General features: G+C 50.4%; 2 protein-coding genes across 5 annotated transcripts in view; one reads left to right on the top strand and one right to left on the bottom strand.

Moving 5' to 3' along the window:
• Ccdc114 (coiled-coil domain containing 114) overlaps nucleotides 1–8,550 on the bottom strand; it is a 24,188-nt gene extending 15,638 nt beyond the window's left edge. For 2 of the 3 annotated variants that reach the window (XM_021167771.1, XM_021167772.1), the window contains exons 1-4: nucleotides 8,377–8,550; nucleotides 8,175–8,266; nucleotides 4,359–4,458; nucleotides 3,851–4,040 (exon numbers count right to left, since the gene is read on the bottom strand). In XM_021167771.1, coding sequence (XP_021023430.1) covers nucleotides 3,851–4,040; nucleotides 4,359–4,458; nucleotides 8,175–8,253 — 369 coding nt within the window. In that variant the 5' untranslated portion in view covers nucleotides 8,254–8,266; nucleotides 8,377–8,550. The remainder of the gene's footprint in view (nucleotides 1–3,850; nucleotides 4,041–4,358; nucleotides 4,459–8,174; nucleotides 8,267–8,376) is intronic. The other variant, XM_029479788.1, reaches the window with a different exon arrangement.
• A 3,022-nt stretch (nucleotides 8,551–11,572) lies between these two features.
• Nucleotides 11,573–14,830, top strand: Emp3 (epithelial membrane protein 3). 2 transcript variants are annotated; one of them, XM_021168097.1, is made up of 5 exons: nucleotides 11,573–11,757; nucleotides 12,592–12,707; nucleotides 12,954–13,056; nucleotides 13,535–13,675; nucleotides 14,609–14,830. In XM_021168097.1, the coding sequence occupies exons 2-5, from the start codon at nucleotides 12,630–12,632 to the stop codon at nucleotides 14,785–14,787; spliced, it is 501 nt and encodes a 166-aa protein (XP_021023756.1). In that variant the 5' UTR covers nucleotides 11,573–11,757; nucleotides 12,592–12,629; the 3' UTR covers nucleotides 14,788–14,830. The 2 variants fall into 2 exon arrangements, with proteins under 2 accessions (XP_021023756.1, XP_021023757.1); XM_021168098.2 differs by lacking the exon at nucleotides 11,573–11,757 and adding an exon at nucleotides 12,149–12,360.
• The last annotated feature ends 586 nt before the right edge of the window (nucleotides 14,831–15,416 follow it).

Raw genomic sequence — 15,416 nt, 5'->3', positions numbered from 1 at the left:
TGCCTCCCCTGGCTTGCTCAGCCTGCTCTCTTATAGAACTAAGACTACCAGCCCAGGGATGGTCCCACCCACAAGGGGCCTTTCCCCCCTGATCACTAATTGAGAAAATGCCTTACAGTTGGATCTCATGGAGGCACTTCCTCAACTGAAGCTCCTTTCTCTGTGATAACTCCTGCTGTGTCAAGTTGACACACAAAACCAGCCAGTACATTTGGGATATGTTATATGTTGTGATATTGCCATTATTAATATGACATCTTGGGAACAACAGGAAAGGAGAGGTTATGGTTTAACATAAGAGGTTATGTTCGTGTGTCAAATTGACAAGGGGTCACCTGTGTATCAGTAACATATTGACCTCATAGTTCTTGGGCCTCTAGGCTCAGTACCTCTCAAAGCTGCAGTCCAGACCTCAGCCCAGCGTGAAACCTCTTGATCCTCATCAAATAACTGCTGGCAAATATCTTAGTTAAAACTTTTATTGCTGTGATAAACACCATGAGCAAACGGCAACTTGGAGAGAAAAGGGTTAATTTCAGCTTCCACGTCCTGAACACAGTCCTTTGTGAAAGGAAGTTAGGGAAGAACCTGCTTACTGGTGTTGTCATGGCAACCTTAGCCTGATTTCTAATAGCTCCTGGGACCACCTGCCAAGGGGTGGTACCACCCACAATAGACTGGGCCCTTCCACATCAACCACCAATCAAGAAATGCACTGTAGACTTGCCTGTGGGCCAATCTTATGGAGGTATTTTCTCTATTAGGATTCTGTTTTACCAAATATGTCTCTAGCTGTGACAAGTTCACGTAAAACTAGGCAGCACAACTGATCCCTTATCAACTTGAGTTCCCTCTGGACCACAGCTTCTGTGGGCTGACCCTGAGGAAATACTCCCAGATTTCACCTCAGTGATGCTGGCCTCTTAATCACAGCCAAGTCTTCAGCCCCAGCAGACTAAAATCAATTGTCCCAGTAAAGTAAAGCAGTTCTTAATTCAAAATATCACACAAGTGACCCTGATAGAGTCTTTGAAAAATGCTCAAACTTCCCTCTGAAGCATCACAAGCCAGGTCTCCATCATCTGCACCGCTCTCAGGTTTATCTTTTTAGTTTCTACAAAAGATCACGGAGCCTGAGCAGTCAAAAGCTTTTCTGGCACAAAGTTCCAAAGTCCTTCCACAATCCTCCCCAAAACAGATGGTCAGGGCTGTCATAGCAATCAATACCCCACTCCTGGTACCAATTTCTATCTTAGTTAGGGTTTCTATTGCTGTGATAAAAAACCATGGCCAAAGACAACTTGGGGAGGGAAAGGTTCATTTCCCGTCACAGTCCTTCATGAAGGGAAATCAGGGCAGCAACCCGAGGCAGGAACTGAAGCAGAGGCCACGGAGAACCACTACTTCCTGGCTGGTCTTTCATGGGCTTGCTCAGCCTGCTTTCTTAGAACACCCAGGACCATGGTGGGCTGGGCACATCCACATCAATCATTGTCTTAGTTGGGGTTTCATTGCTGTGAAGAGACACCATGACCAAAAGGCAACTCTTATAAAAGAAAACATTTAATTGGGGCTTGCTTACAGTTTCTGAGGTTTAGTGTGTTATCATCATGGTGGGAAACAGGGCATCATGCAAACAGACATGGTGCTGGAGACAAAGCTGAGAGTTCCACTTCTTAATTGGCAGGCAGCAGGAGGGGACTATGTCACTGGGCTTGAGCATAGCTTGAGCAGAGGAGACCTAAAAGCCCACTCTCACAGTGGCACACTTCCTCCAACAAAGCCATACCTCCTAAGATGACACTTCCTAAGGGCCATGTTTTCAAAAATAACAGTCTATAGGGCCCATACCTATTCAAACCACCGCAATCACCAATCAAGTAAATGCACCATAGACTTGCCTACAGGCCAATCTTAAGGAGGCATTTCTCAACTAAGATTCCCTCTTCCCAGAGATGTCTAGATTGTGACACTATGACATAAAACTGGTCAACACAGCCCTCAGGACTGAGGGGCCCCTCTGCCGTCCCTGCCAAATGGCTCCTTTCAGCATGGCATGGCAGCTCTTCAGTGTTGGTGGATGGCTTCCCTTCAGTCTGCAGTCTAGTAAAAGGGGGTCATAGCCCAATCAAGGGAGTGACTGCCATCATGCTGTCACATTCTGTGAGCTTAGTCACACCCACCTTGGGTGTGACTCGGCCGGATCACCACAGACCATTTACCACAGCCCGGATAAGAATGTCAGCAGCCACCAGGCGGTGGTGGCACACGCCTTTAATCCCAGCACTTGGGAGGCAGAGGCAGGCGGATTTCTGCGTTTGAGGCCAGTCTGGTCTACAGAGTGAGTTCCAGGACAGCCAGAGCTAGAGAAACCCTGTCTCGAAAAAAAACAAAACAAACAAACAAACAAAAAAGAATGTCAGCAAGTATAACAATCAGCCAAGCTGCAAATCAAGGCTTTGAGCTCTCAAGAGCTTTCTCTCATTGTGGCTTTGACTTCTTGAGGTTTCTCTCACAATAAAAACAAAACAAAACAAAACAAAAAAATCAAACAAACAAAACAACAACTAAACCAACAGGGGCTGGAGAGATGGCTCAGCAGTTAAGAGCACTGACTGCTCTTCTAGAGGTCCTGAGTTCAATTCCCTGCAACCACATGGTGGCTCAGAACCATCTGTAATGGGAACCAATGCTCTCTTCAAAAAATAGAGAACCAGCCAGGCAGTGGTGGCGCACACCTTTAATTCTAGCACTTGGGAGGCAGAGGTAGGCAGATTTCTGAGTTCAAGGCCAGCCTGATCTACAGAATGAGTTCCAGGACAGCCAGGGCTACACAGAGAAACCCTGTCTCAGGGGAAAACAAAAAACAAAAAAACAACAAACAAAAAAAACAACAAAAATGAAACACCAAACGGTTGGAGAGATGGCTCAGTGATTAAGAGCATTGGTTGCTCTTCTAGAGGACCCAAGTTCAATTTCCAGTGCCCACATGGTGGCTCACAACTGTCTGTAACTCAAGTCCCAGTGGATCTGACTCTCTTACACAGGCATGAAGGGAAAACACCAGTGTACATAAAGATTTTTTTTTAAAGTAAATAAAATTTAAAAGGGCTAGAGAGATGGCTCAGACATTAAGAGCACTGGAAGCTCTTCCAGAGGTCCTGAGTTCAATTCCAAGCAACCACATTATAGATGGTTCTAACCATCTATAGTGAGATCTGGTGCCCTCTTCTGGCATGCAGGCATACATGCCGGCAGAACATTGTATACATAACAAAAATTTAAAAAACAAAAACAAAAAAAAAACTTTAAAAATAAAACAACAACAAAAACCTTACTTAGAAATTAAGAGCTCCAAGACACAGAAAATTTAGGTACCGCTAGTTCAAAAATGCCTCCCAGGGTCCGGCATGGTAGCCCACGCCTTTACTTGGAAGGCAGAGTCAGATCTCTAGGAGTTTAAGGATAGCTTGGTCTACACAACTAGTTACAAGACACCATAATAACACCTTGTTTCAAAAAAAGCAAAGCAAAACAAACAAACAAACCATTCTTTTCCGGTGGCTAAAAGTATTCAAATAGGTCCACAGTCCAGCTAGAATTTAGTGTGAATTTGGGAGTAGTTTCTTTTGCTTGGCACATTGCAGGGATGGGGGGTGGGATTCGCAGCCTGTAGCCTTGAACTTACAGCAACCCTCCTGCCTCAGTTTTTTCAGGATGTTGGCTTTACAGTACACACCATCCCTGGCTCTGGGTGGAGCTCTGGGCTCCATTTTTCAGATAAGATCGCCAAGACTTAGAACAGTTACTACAAGGTCTGATAGGATGGCGGCCAACTCGGAGAACCCACCTGCTTGTCCAGGGCCCGGTTCTGCTCTTGCAGCGCCTCGATTTCCACCTGCACCTGGGCCCGAGACTTGAGAAGACATTCCATTTCCGCCAAATGCTTCTTGTCTCCCAGTCGCTTGACCTGGCTCTGCGCTACGTTAATCTGCATCTGGAGCTTGGCTCGAAGCATCTCCAGCTGCCGAATCTCCTCGCTGTCCAACCGGGAGGAGCAGGTGGTCCGCACCAGCAAGTGGCAGCACTCATCCAGTTCCAGCCGGCGCCCCTCACTGAGCCCCGACCCGCCCCTGAGACCCTGTGCTTTTCCCAATCTCTTCTCTACCCCAGCACCGGACTCTCCAGAGATCCTGCAACTCTCACGCCCTGCACCTCCTCCTGTTCCTACCTTTTATCCTGTCCCTTTCATGAACCACTCCCCTGTCCTGGCTCCTTCCCCACCCCTGCGCTTCCCCTCTCCTCCTCCCCTCCTCTCAGGGCTCAGAAGTCCCTTTTCTGTTCTTTCCCCAGCTTACACTTGCTTCCTGAGGCGCTGATGAACTTCCTTGCTGTATGCCCGCCTTTCCAACTCCATCATCTTGCACTGTCGTTGCAGGCGGCTGAGCTCCCCATCCACTGTGGATGAGACCAGACAAAGGACTCAAAGGGATCAGGACTGTCAGATCTCCCCCAGAGGGTCCCTTTAGGATCTCAAAAACTACAACTGTACCCCAGTCCCAGCCCTGGCATCCTATGGAACCTCATCTCAGTCCCTGTGTTCCCAGTAGTCAAACGGATCCATTCCCATCACAGCTGTTCTGGCTTAAGGATGCCTCCTGGTCTAAAACACCTGGAACTAGAGAAAGTGGCTCCCTCCTAGCCTTCTGTTGGACTGCAGTGGCCTCTCTCCTACTATCCTCTGGGCTTCACCCAGCCTCCCACTCATCTCCCTACAAGATCCTCAAGGACTTCCTACACCCAGAATGGTCCTTTCCTTCCTCTTAGGTGCCTCAGCCTAAGGCCAGAAGAGCCTGCCATACCCATCTGTCTTAGTTAGGGTTTCCATTGCCGTGAAGAGACACCATGACCAAGGCAACTCTTAAAAGGACATCATTTTATTGGGGCTGGCATACAGGTTCAGTACATTATCGTCATACCAAGAAGCATGGCAGCATCCAGGCAGGCATGGCGCTGGAGGAGCTGAGAGCTCTACATCTTGTTCCAAAGGCAAACACGAAAAGACTGACTCCCAGGCAGCTAGGAGGAGGATCTCAAAATCCACCCCCACAGTGACACAAGTCCTCCAACAAGGCTATACCTACTCCAAGAAGGCCACACCTCCTAATAGTGCCACTCTCTGGGCCAAGCGTATTCAAACCACCACATTCTACTCTCTGACTCCCCTACGCTTGTTCAAACACATGATTCTATGGGGACCACACCTAGACACAGCATAACACTAAAACATTTAGTCCAACTAGAAAGGTCCCCATAATCTATAACAGTCTCAACAATGTTAAAAGCCTGAAGTTCAAAGTCTCGTCTGATGTGCATCCAATCACTTAACTGCAATCCCAAAGCAAGATCAAAAGCCACCTGGGCAAACTCCAAACTCTACATCTCTATGTCAAAGTGTTCTTCAGATCTCCAACTCTTCTCTGCTTTGTTGACTGCAACAAACTTCTTTCTCCTGGGCTGGTTCCACTCCCTGTTAGCAACTTTCCTCAGAAGGTATTCCCTGGCATTTCAAACATCTTGGGGTCTCCAAGGCAACTTCAACTTTGCAGCTTCTTGTTCCAATGTCTGGGATCCCCACATGATCTTCTGGGCTCCTCCAAAGGGCTTAGATCACATCTCCAGCTCTGCTCTCTGTAGCGCTCTAGGCTCTGGTTGACTCCACTCCATTGTTGCCTCTGTGCTTGGTGATCTTCCCATGGTGCTGACATCTCCAATACACTGGGGTCTTCTGCTGTAACTGGGCTTCACCTATAGCCTCTCATAGGCTCTCTTCATGGTGCCAAGCCTCAAATTCTTTGCATGACCCCTTCAGTCCTGGGCTGTCAACTGCAACTGAGGTTGCACCTTCACCAATGGCCTTCCAAGGTCTCTCACAGTGCCAAAACGCAACTGCTCTTCATGACCCCTTCATGCCTTCAAAACTAGCACCACCTGGGTGACTCTTACACATTACCAAGTCTAGCTACCAGCACAAGGTACAATCTCGGTTATCTCTGGAACACAGCTTTTTTGTGCTTTCAGAAAACACTTCCCAGAAGATTTCACCTCCGTGATGCTGTCCTCTTCTTAATCACCACTAATTTCTTATCCCCAGCTAACCAGCATCAATTGTCCCAGTAGTCCCTTCTAGTCTTGACTCTAAAGCCAAAGCCACATGTCTAAAGCTGCCCAATCCTACTGCTTGCAGAGGCTGAAACATGTCCCCCTGTTCTATTACATTATCATCAGCTTTCTGTTTTCCAACTCCTTCAGTGCCAAAGCTTAGTGGTTTTGAAACTTGCTCTGTAGACTAACCTTGAACTCAGAGATCTGCATGGCTCTGTCCCCTGAATGCTGGGATTAAAGGCCTGTGCCATCATGCCTGGACTTAAGCTTTTCTTTATCTGGAACTTACTGTGTTCCAGGCTGGCCTTGCCTCTGTCTCCTGGGATGAAAGGCAGATAGCACCAAGGCTGGGCCTAAGATTTCATGGTCACTACGCCTCAAAATCTGGATCCACAAGTATGCCCTCAATTTCTGGATTGTAGTTCATGCCAGATTAAAAGCCCAAATGAAAACAATAACCAGATAATAACACCTAACATGACATAACTATTCCTTGTTCAACTGCAAACACAAAGTCAGCTTAGTTAGGTGGGATTGTGCCCTGAAGTCGCCACTCCCTTCATCTGCTTATTCCTTGAGCACAAGATTCGGCTCCATTTCACTTCCTGGTGTCCCTTTATCACTTGAATACACAATTAATAAAAATTTTGAAATTTTCCTTTTTAAGCTCGCTATGGTTGATCAAAATGTGCCTCATGAGAGTGAAGCAGAGGACAAAGTCTACAAAGTCTGTGCTGGGCTTTTCTGAGACTTCCTTTGTCAATGCAATTTAATCTCATTCTCTTCACTTTCGCCTTCGCCTCAGGCAGACTCTTCAGAAAAAAAAGGGCAAACATCAGTCACATTCTTCACCAAAATACCACACAAAAAAGTCTCTAGGCCGTATACTAACATTCTTCTCTGAAAGCTCTTGAGCCAGGCCCCCACAGTTCAACTCTTCCTCAGCACCAGTGTCTTCTATGTTCCTACCAGGATGGCCCATTAAGCCCCACTAAAAGCATTCCACTGCTTTCCAAAATGTCCCCAAATCCACATTTCCTCCAAACAAAAGCATGGTCAGACCTAGCGAAGCAATACCCCACTCCTGGTACCAATTTCTACCTTAGTTAGGGTTTCCATTGCTGTGAAGAGACACCATGACTAAGGCAACTCTTATAAGAACACTATTTAATTGGGGCTGGCTTACAGGTTCAGAGGTTCAGTCCATCATGGCAGCATCCAGGCAGGCATGGTGCTGGAGGAGCTGAGTTCTATATATGTCTTATTCCAGAGGCAAACAGGAAAAGACTGACTCCCAGGCACCTAGAAAGAGGGTCTCAAAGCCCACCTCCACGTGGAGTGATACACTTTCTCCAACAAGGCCATACCTACTTCAACAAGCCACACCTCCTCATAGTGCCACTCCCTGGGCCAAGCAGATACAAACCACTACACCATCCTTTCAATCTTTCCCACCAGCTTCCCACCCTCAGCTGAGAACTGACCATGTCCACACTCCTATCCCAGCCACCCTAGCCATTTTTTGAGACAGGGTTTTACTATGTAAGGATTTACTATGTAGCCCTGGTTGGTCTCAAACTACCTCCGCCTCTCCAGTAGAGATGAAAGATGTGGGCCACCACACGGGTCCTTTTTTTCTTTCTGTTTTAGTGTAGGAAGGTCCCAAGGGAGTTGCTTTTCTTCTCCCACCCCCTGGGTTCCCGAGTGGAACTCAGGCCAAGTCAGTTTGGTGCCAAGAGCCTTTACTAGGTAAGCCATCTCACAGGTCCTCCCCTAGCTCTATTCTGGATGTTCTGGACCCCATTCAAACCACTCCTGAAGTCCAATGTCTGCCTAGACATCCCACTGCCTGGCTTGGCCCCACCACAGGCCAAGATGCCCCTCTGTTTGGGCTCGAATCTGCCCCCAGGAGAGGGCGCTCCTGGGAGGCCTCCCACCCCTGGCTCTGGAACTTGAAGAAGCTGAGAACAGAAAAGGAACTTCGGAAGAGATGGGGAATCATGAATTACCTGATCCCTCCAGGAAGATCTCGCTTCCTTCTTCGGAGCGGGCGCTCCTGGTGGGTGGACCCAAACGCATCCTAGACATAGCGGTGGCGCTCCTGCAAGGGCACACCAGCCTCAGAGCGCGCAAGCCAGTGCACAGAGCGACCAACAGCACTGTGGCCTCTCTGAGCCTCGACCCTTCAAGGACTACTGGGATATCGCTCACCCCAAACACACACAATCTGGGTCCTGTGGCTTGACTCAGACTCGGTCCCTGGGCAGCTTCTCCGCACCTCGGAACCCCCGGCCGGATTGGGGTGGGGTGGGGGTGAGAGGTCACGGCTCTACCTGCTTGAGTGCCTGACCAGTCTCTGTAGCTGCACTCTCACTGTTGTAGTCTGGTTACTGGGGAGACAAGGGGCCAATAAGGCCTGAGGACAGCGGAAGGGGCGGGCAGGAGAGATCAGTGGAAGACTCAACCAACTCTAGTCTTGGACCCAGAGTGGGCCAGGCCAGAGCAGGGGCAGGCCAGAAGACGGGTCTGAGGGGGCGGGGGCAAGGCTGAGAAGACCCCAGAGAACAGCGGTTCTCAACCAGTGGGTCGCGACCCCGTTGCAGCCTCCAACGACCTTTTCACAAGGAGTCACCAGAGACCATCGGACAACACAGATGTTTACATTACAATACATAACTGTAGCAAAACTACAGATATTTATGAAGTAGCAACAAAAATAATTTTACGGTAGGGCGGGTCACCACAACATGAAGAACTATATTAAAGGGACACAGCATTAGAAAGGTTGAGAATCCCCGCCCTAGAAGGAGCCAGGGGAGTCGAGGGAGCGGGGGCTAGGAGAGCGGGGGGAAGGGGAGGAGCCTCGGGAAGATCTCATTGTAAAAAGGGAGGGGGAGAAATTGTAGTACTGAGAAGAGGCGGAGCCAGAGGCTGTTAATAAAAGGAGGAGGGACTCGGATGCTATAAGGGGCGGGACTGCAGGCAGAGGGTGGCATCAGTCCTGTACAGAGCATTAACTATAGCGGAGAGGTGCTCACGGTCTGTAAGGGGCGGGGACTAGAAGGGAGCGGCCGGCGGGTTTAGTGAGAAGGCGGGGCTTTGGGTTTGGGGGCGGGGCGGGCCCTGTTATTTAAAAAGAGCCAAGTGAGTTGCTAGAGGTTGACTTGAGTGCCTCGGAGGGACACTCGTGGGGCTCGGGACTATGGGCAGTGGAAACTGAAGGGAAACGTTTAGAAGACTAGACTTTGGGACTAGGCAGGGTCCTTCGGGGTCCAAGAAGTCCGTGCCTTGGACTGGTTATTTGGGGAATTCATGATTTGGAGGAACGCTCACCACTATCTCAGTTCCTACACAGGTTCACTACGCATGCGCAACCAACGGTTTGGGGCCACGCAGGGCAGAGCCGGAAGTGGGAGTGGGCGGAACCTCTAGCGGTCCCATCTGGCCAAACTCTTCATCCCACGTGGTCCTCTTGCAAGCGGGCTGTGGACGCCACTGCCTGAAGGCTGGGTGTGCCCGACGCCTGCGGTTTCCTGTGGGAGGAAGTGCTGCGGTGCCGCGCTCCTTGGAGGCTTGGGCAGGGGAGATCCCACCACCCCCACCCCTAGTGTCTCCAGATACTTCCACTTCTACTAGACACTATTGTTGGGGATTCCCTAAACGCCTCCCCTAGGCACCCCAAGTACCGAACTTTTTCAACTCTCAAGGAATATTAAAATATCCCAGCTGGCTTCTCAGCCAGTGGAGCTTCCTTGCTCCTGGTTCCACACTCCTCCCAGGTCTGGGATGCAGCCTCCTGTCCCTCAATCATAGAGGAATACAAACCTCCATCCCAGCCCCCCAATTTTGTCCTCAGTGACCCACTCTCTACTCTCTCCAGGGTCAGAGTTAGACTTCCCCTTGTTTCTGACCCCCTCCTCCATCCATCATTTAAGATTCCAAACTTCAGGGCTGGTGAGATGGCTCAGTAGGTAAGAGCACCCTACTACTCTTCTGAAGGTCCGGGAGTTCAAATCCCAGCAACCACATGGTGGCTCACAACCATATGTAACGAGATCTGACTCTGTCTTCTGGAGTGTCTGAAGACAGTTACAGTGTACTTACATATAATAAATAAATAAAATCCTTTAAAAAAAAAAAAAAGATTCCAAACTTTAGCTTCCGGACGCACTGGCCCCAAGTCTTTTGCCCTTTTTGCAATTACTAGAGCCAGAGTTCCCTCGACTCCACTCGGTACTCCAAAGCCCGCTCTAAGTTGTACAGTATTACCAGGCACTGCTCTAGATCTAAGCTAGCCGCGACGCTATCCCTCTTTTACAGATGAAGGAAAATCGTGGAGACGTCATCAGTAACGCCTATGATCACACAGCCAATGGATGGATACTGCAGAGGCTGTGCCTTGTGGTACCCAGCTCCCAGTCTCGTAATCCCCAGGCCAGCTGGTCACTCACCCCTGCAGGCTTAGGTCATCACACCCAGCTCTGGCACCATCATCCAGATCCCCAGCCCTAACTTCATCAGAACTAGGACTTGGTTCCCCACCAAGGGATGCAGATATACTTAATCATCACCCACACCCCCTAACTCTGAGAATAAATGATAGTTCACACTATAACCCTGGGATTAGAGTGCTGTGAGAATTCTAATGGCCTCCCACAGCACTTACAGTAAAATCCTGATTCCTCCATGAATTTCCAAGTGAATCCTCTGCTGTCCCACTCACCACACCCTAGGCTCTCTCTGCTCCAGTCACACTGGCCATTCTGTCTGCTCTCCAAACGGCCAGAGTTTCTTCTCAAAGCTTGAGACATTTTCTTTTCTCCCTAGTGTCCAAATGACTCAGGTCAAATAGCACCTCCTCCAAGAGGCTTTCCAGGATCATCCTTTTTAAATTAGCATCTGCCCACCTAGTCATTATTGCCATCCGTCTATTTTCTTTATTGACTGTGTATATACCCACTATATAGATTAGCAAACTGAGGCCCAAGTAAGTGAAATAATCTATCCCAGGCCACACAACCATGAAATGGCAACATTGGCATTCTTAAAGGCTACATCCTACTCCTTTCCGTATATTCATACTTTTTGTCCTGCCATGAGCCAGCCCGAAGTTTGATCTGTGTCACAGGATCTGGCCTTCTACAGATTCTTGTGTCATCTACTCTGCCCCAAACTTCATCAAAGAGAGCAGGCATCCAGTCCAAGAAGGTAACATGCTCCACCCCGGGCCTCAAGGACTTCTCATCTGAGCCCTGAAAGGAGGTCCCAGAACATGCCTACTGTGTGACTGGGTGGGCAGAGAATAAGGAACCAAGATTTCGTGCCCTCCCCTGACTGGAGACCTCAGCTGGGCGAGGCTAAAGTGGATATAAAAGGGTTGGTATATATTGAGAGTCGAGAGAAGCAGAAAACCACCAGAGGAGAGAGAGAAAGGGAGGGAGGGAGAAGGCAGAGGGAGAAGGGTGGGTATTAAGGGGTGGGAGGAAGGCGGTGAGGGAGGCGGGGGCCTCAGAGTGGAAGGAGGGAGCAGAAGGGCGGGGCAAGAGGCCCAACGAGGACAGACTCCAACTCTGACTTCTTCAGCAACTCTCGGTAAGTTTTCAATCCGTTATTCAGATGGGGCTTTATTTACTGGGCAGCATGGCACCATGGGCGGGGCACCTTAGGCAGGAAGAGACCCTCCACTCTTAGCTCCGGAGGAGACTGGTAATTGAAGAACTAATCTCTCAGCCTTTGTAGTGGGAATACAGGAGAGCTTAGGGCTGTCGATGAGACTTGTCCCAACAGAGCCCACCATGAAGAATGTCCTGTGGCTTCTCCCTGGGGTCCTCCACTCCCTTCTGAGATGAAAGGGTGCAGGAGGGCTCCCAGGGCTGGCTGAGTTCTCTGGACACTGAAGGGTGGTAGGAGGTGGTCTCTCCACTCAGACCACACCCTCCCTGCTGCAAATCCACCTCCCTGAGTGTCCAGAGCCGGGGTCTGCAGTCAGGTTGGGTGAGGACCAGAGACTCAGCCAGAGGCTGGCATTTCCCTGGTGTTGGAGGGAGCGGGGATGAGTCACTCGTGACTCACTCCAGGAGAAAGAAGAGTCAGTGAGTCAAGGATGCCTGTCCTGGGGGCAATTCCTGCTCCTGATGGTTCATATGGAGACCCACACGGCCCAGGGACAGGGTGCTGAAGATGCACCAACTCACTGTTAGTCCTGTCCGTTCCTCTGTCTCCCAAAAGTCCATCTAGGACAGTCTCTGCCCGCCTCCAAGAGCAGGAGTCCCCTGGCTTGCCCTTCTCCCCAGGGAGGAACTGCTCAGCCTACTCCCCTTCTCCCTCACACCAGAGACTTCCCGACCTCCCCAGCCCTCCTCTCTGATTTAGAAAGCCATACTCCAGCCCTCCTCCCCTAGGATTGAGTGCTCCCACCCTTTGCAGGCTTGCCTTTCCTGCCCTGAGCCAGACATCTGGCAGCCATGTCACTCCTCCTGTTGGTGGTCTCTGCCCTCCACATCCTCATTCTTGTCTTGCTTTTTGTGGCCACTTTGGACAAGGTAAGTTTCCAGCTCACTGGGAACCCCAGCTATAGCCCATCTCTTAAGACCCCACCTACCTGCTTCCCTTCCTCCCTACCTCTGTGCCTCCTCCTCCCCACTCCTCCTCTTCCCTACCCTTAGTTTTGCGTGTGTACTTTCCCCTGGCCTAGCCCATGCATTTGGCCATCAGGAGTCATCCCCACTCTCCCTGACATCTTTTGTCCTGTGTCTCACCTCACCTTCCCCGGTCTCTGTCCCTTCCAGTCCTGGTGGACTCTCCCAGACAAAGAGTCCCTGAACCTGTGGTATGACTGCACGTGGAACACCACCACTCAAACGTGGGCCTGCAGTAACGTCAGTGAGAATGGTGAGCATATGGCTGAGGGCAAGGGAAGGCCTGCCAGGGCCAGGGTTGGGAGCCTAGACTAGACTATGAGCACCTGGGGTGGCCATAGGCAGCTTGTCTGGATGGAAAGGCAGCAATAAATCCAGAGGGGTTGGAGGCCACATGCTGTAGCTTAAGGAACAGGGGAGAAAGCTCCCTAAATTCTGAGAAGACTTTTCAGAGTTGTAAAGAAATGGAGCGAGTGTTGTGAATGTGGGAGGGAGAATAGGGAGAGGCCAGAGTTCTAAGAGATGGAGTGGCCTGACTCCTTTCAGGATTCTAAGTGACCGCCAGTGAGTGTGGGGATGGGGCTCATCAGTAAGATGTTTCCCTGGTAACCCTTGTAATCCTTGAAACACGGACATCTCTGAAGCTTGCCTGGCTGAACCTACAGTGAGTAGAGTCCAGCCAGTGGGAACAGCGGGTCCAGCTGTGACCTCACCTGTGTCGCCCCCTGTAGGCTGGCTGAAGGCAGTGCAGGCGCTCATGGTGCTGTCTCTCATCCTCTGCTGCCTGTCCTTCATCCTCTTCATGTTCCAACTCTACACCATGCGGCGCGGAGGGCTCTTCTACGCTACCGGCCTCTGCCAGCTTTGCACGAGTAAGCACTTCCCCCAGCTTGGGGAACGGTGGCGAGGAATGGGAGCGGGCCACTGGAGGCTCACACCGTAAAGCTTCCTCAGGCTCCCAGCCCTCTCCTGCGAGCAGCCTCCATGGCCCCACAGGAGAGGGAGAGTGGAGCTGTGTGCCTTAGAGGCTCTGTGGTGAGCCAGTGCTTGAGAAATCAGTGGTGGTAAATGATCTGGGTTCCAGGGATGGGGCCTGCTAAAGGATCCACAGAAGGAATGTTCTGGATCACATCGGCCAACTGTGGTTTCTTGGGCACCTGTTCAAGAAGTTGGGATTTGTTTGTTTGTTTGTTTGTTTTCTCTTCTCCCAATACCGGGGCTATAGCACGGGGCCTGCCAGACGGACTCTCATCTCTGAGGCATGTGCCCAGCTCCACACTGGTGGGTTCTAGGCATGTGTTCTCAACTCTCTTTTTATTTATTTTATTGGAAATAGGTTCGATAAATGGTCCTAGCTGACCTTGAACTTTCTATCCTCATGCCCCGGCACCCTGGGTAGCTGAGAGAGCAGAGGTGGGCCATTATGTCCCACTTTTTTTTTTTAAGGTCAAATAAATTGAGGCTTGAGACAGTGGGGGGGGTGTCAATGAGATCTGAAAGCACAGGTCTATTTTTCCTTTTTTAATTTTTTTGGTTCCAGGTTGCAAAGGGCTGAGTTAATCATGGTGGTTTTGAAAACATCTTCCTGGGTTCCCAGAGAACCCCCTTCATTTTTATCTCATGTTTGCATATTTGGCTCATGAAAAACTCAAATAGGTTACATGGATGCACAGCTGTCATGGCCTTATTTCACAGATGAGCAGTTAGGGACCAGAGGTGGTAGTGGTTCTGGGAGGCCACTGAGGACCTAGGGCAGCGCGGCCTCCTGTGCGCCCGATCCCACTCTGCTGTTGGTGGTCCCACAGGTGCAGCTGTATTCTCCGGGGCACTCATCTATGCCATCCACACGGAGGAGATCCTGGCCAAGCACCCCAGTGGGAGCAGTGGGGGCAGCTTCGGCTACTGCTTCGCCCTGGCCTGGGTGGCTTTTCCACTCGCTCTGGTCAGCGGCATTGTCTACATCCACCTGAGGAAACGTGAATGAGCACTGTGTCCCCTAGAAAATAAATTCATTTAACCACAAGCCTGACTCTGCTCCTCCTCCTTCCTTAACAACACCTGTCCTCTCCCGGCCTCAGCCAGAGCTCAACTCCCAGGCTCTGTGCCCTGGGACACTGGCTGAAGCCAGCTTCCCCAGGGCGCCCCTCTCCTCCTGGAATACCTCAGTGGAGCTTAGTGTCAGTCCCTCTCCCTGCTCCAGCTTCTGTGGCGTCACTCTTAGGAGCCCAGGCTGCCGTGCATTCTGAGTTGATGGTCTCTCCCGTCCCTCCTCTCTGACCCAGGCACTACATGACTGACTGGCTGTTTCCTATTGCAAAAGGTTCTCCCCTCCGTTGTAGAACCTAACCCTTCCCTCACCAACAAAGGCCACCTCTACAGCAAATATGACACCTTCCTCTACTCTCAGGCAAGGGGTACCGCTAGATTTCCCAGGCACCTACTTTCTGGCTGCCCACCATTGCGTGATGATCAATCTGCCCTCCTGTACCCTGTCTTCCTGTTTGAGATCCAGACTCTCGCAGGCAAAACGCTCCTCAGGCATGAGTGCTTGCTTCTAAGGGTTGAGTCTCAGACCCAGCCACACCCTCTTTCCAGGACTGTGATTCCCAACCC

The sequence above is a fragment of the Mus caroli genome, chromosome 7 (genome assembly GCF_900094665.2).
Source record: "Mus caroli chromosome 7, CAROLI_EIJ_v1.1, whole genome shotgun sequence".
In the NCBI taxonomy this organism is placed as follows: Eukaryota; Metazoa; Chordata; class Mammalia; order Rodentia; family Muridae; genus Mus; species Mus caroli.
This window is presented reverse-complemented; position numbering and strand designations above follow the sequence as displayed.

What these genes read in the sequence shown, in the direction of transcription:
- Emp3 (XM_021168097.1), top strand. Translation starts at nt 12,630, where the DNA reads ATGTCACTCCTCCTGTTGGTGGTCTCTGCCCTCCACATCCTCATTCTT. An exon ending in CAGTAACGTCAGTGAGAATG is followed by an intron (nt 13,057 to 13,534) that starts GTGAGCATATGG and finishes CGCCCCCTGTAG; the next exon opens with GCTGGCTGAAGGCAGTGCAG. An exon ending in CCTCTGCCAGCTTTGCACGA is followed by an intron (nt 13,676 to 14,608) that starts GTAAGCACTTCC and finishes GTGGTCCCACAG; the next exon opens with GTGCAGCTGTATTCTCCGGG.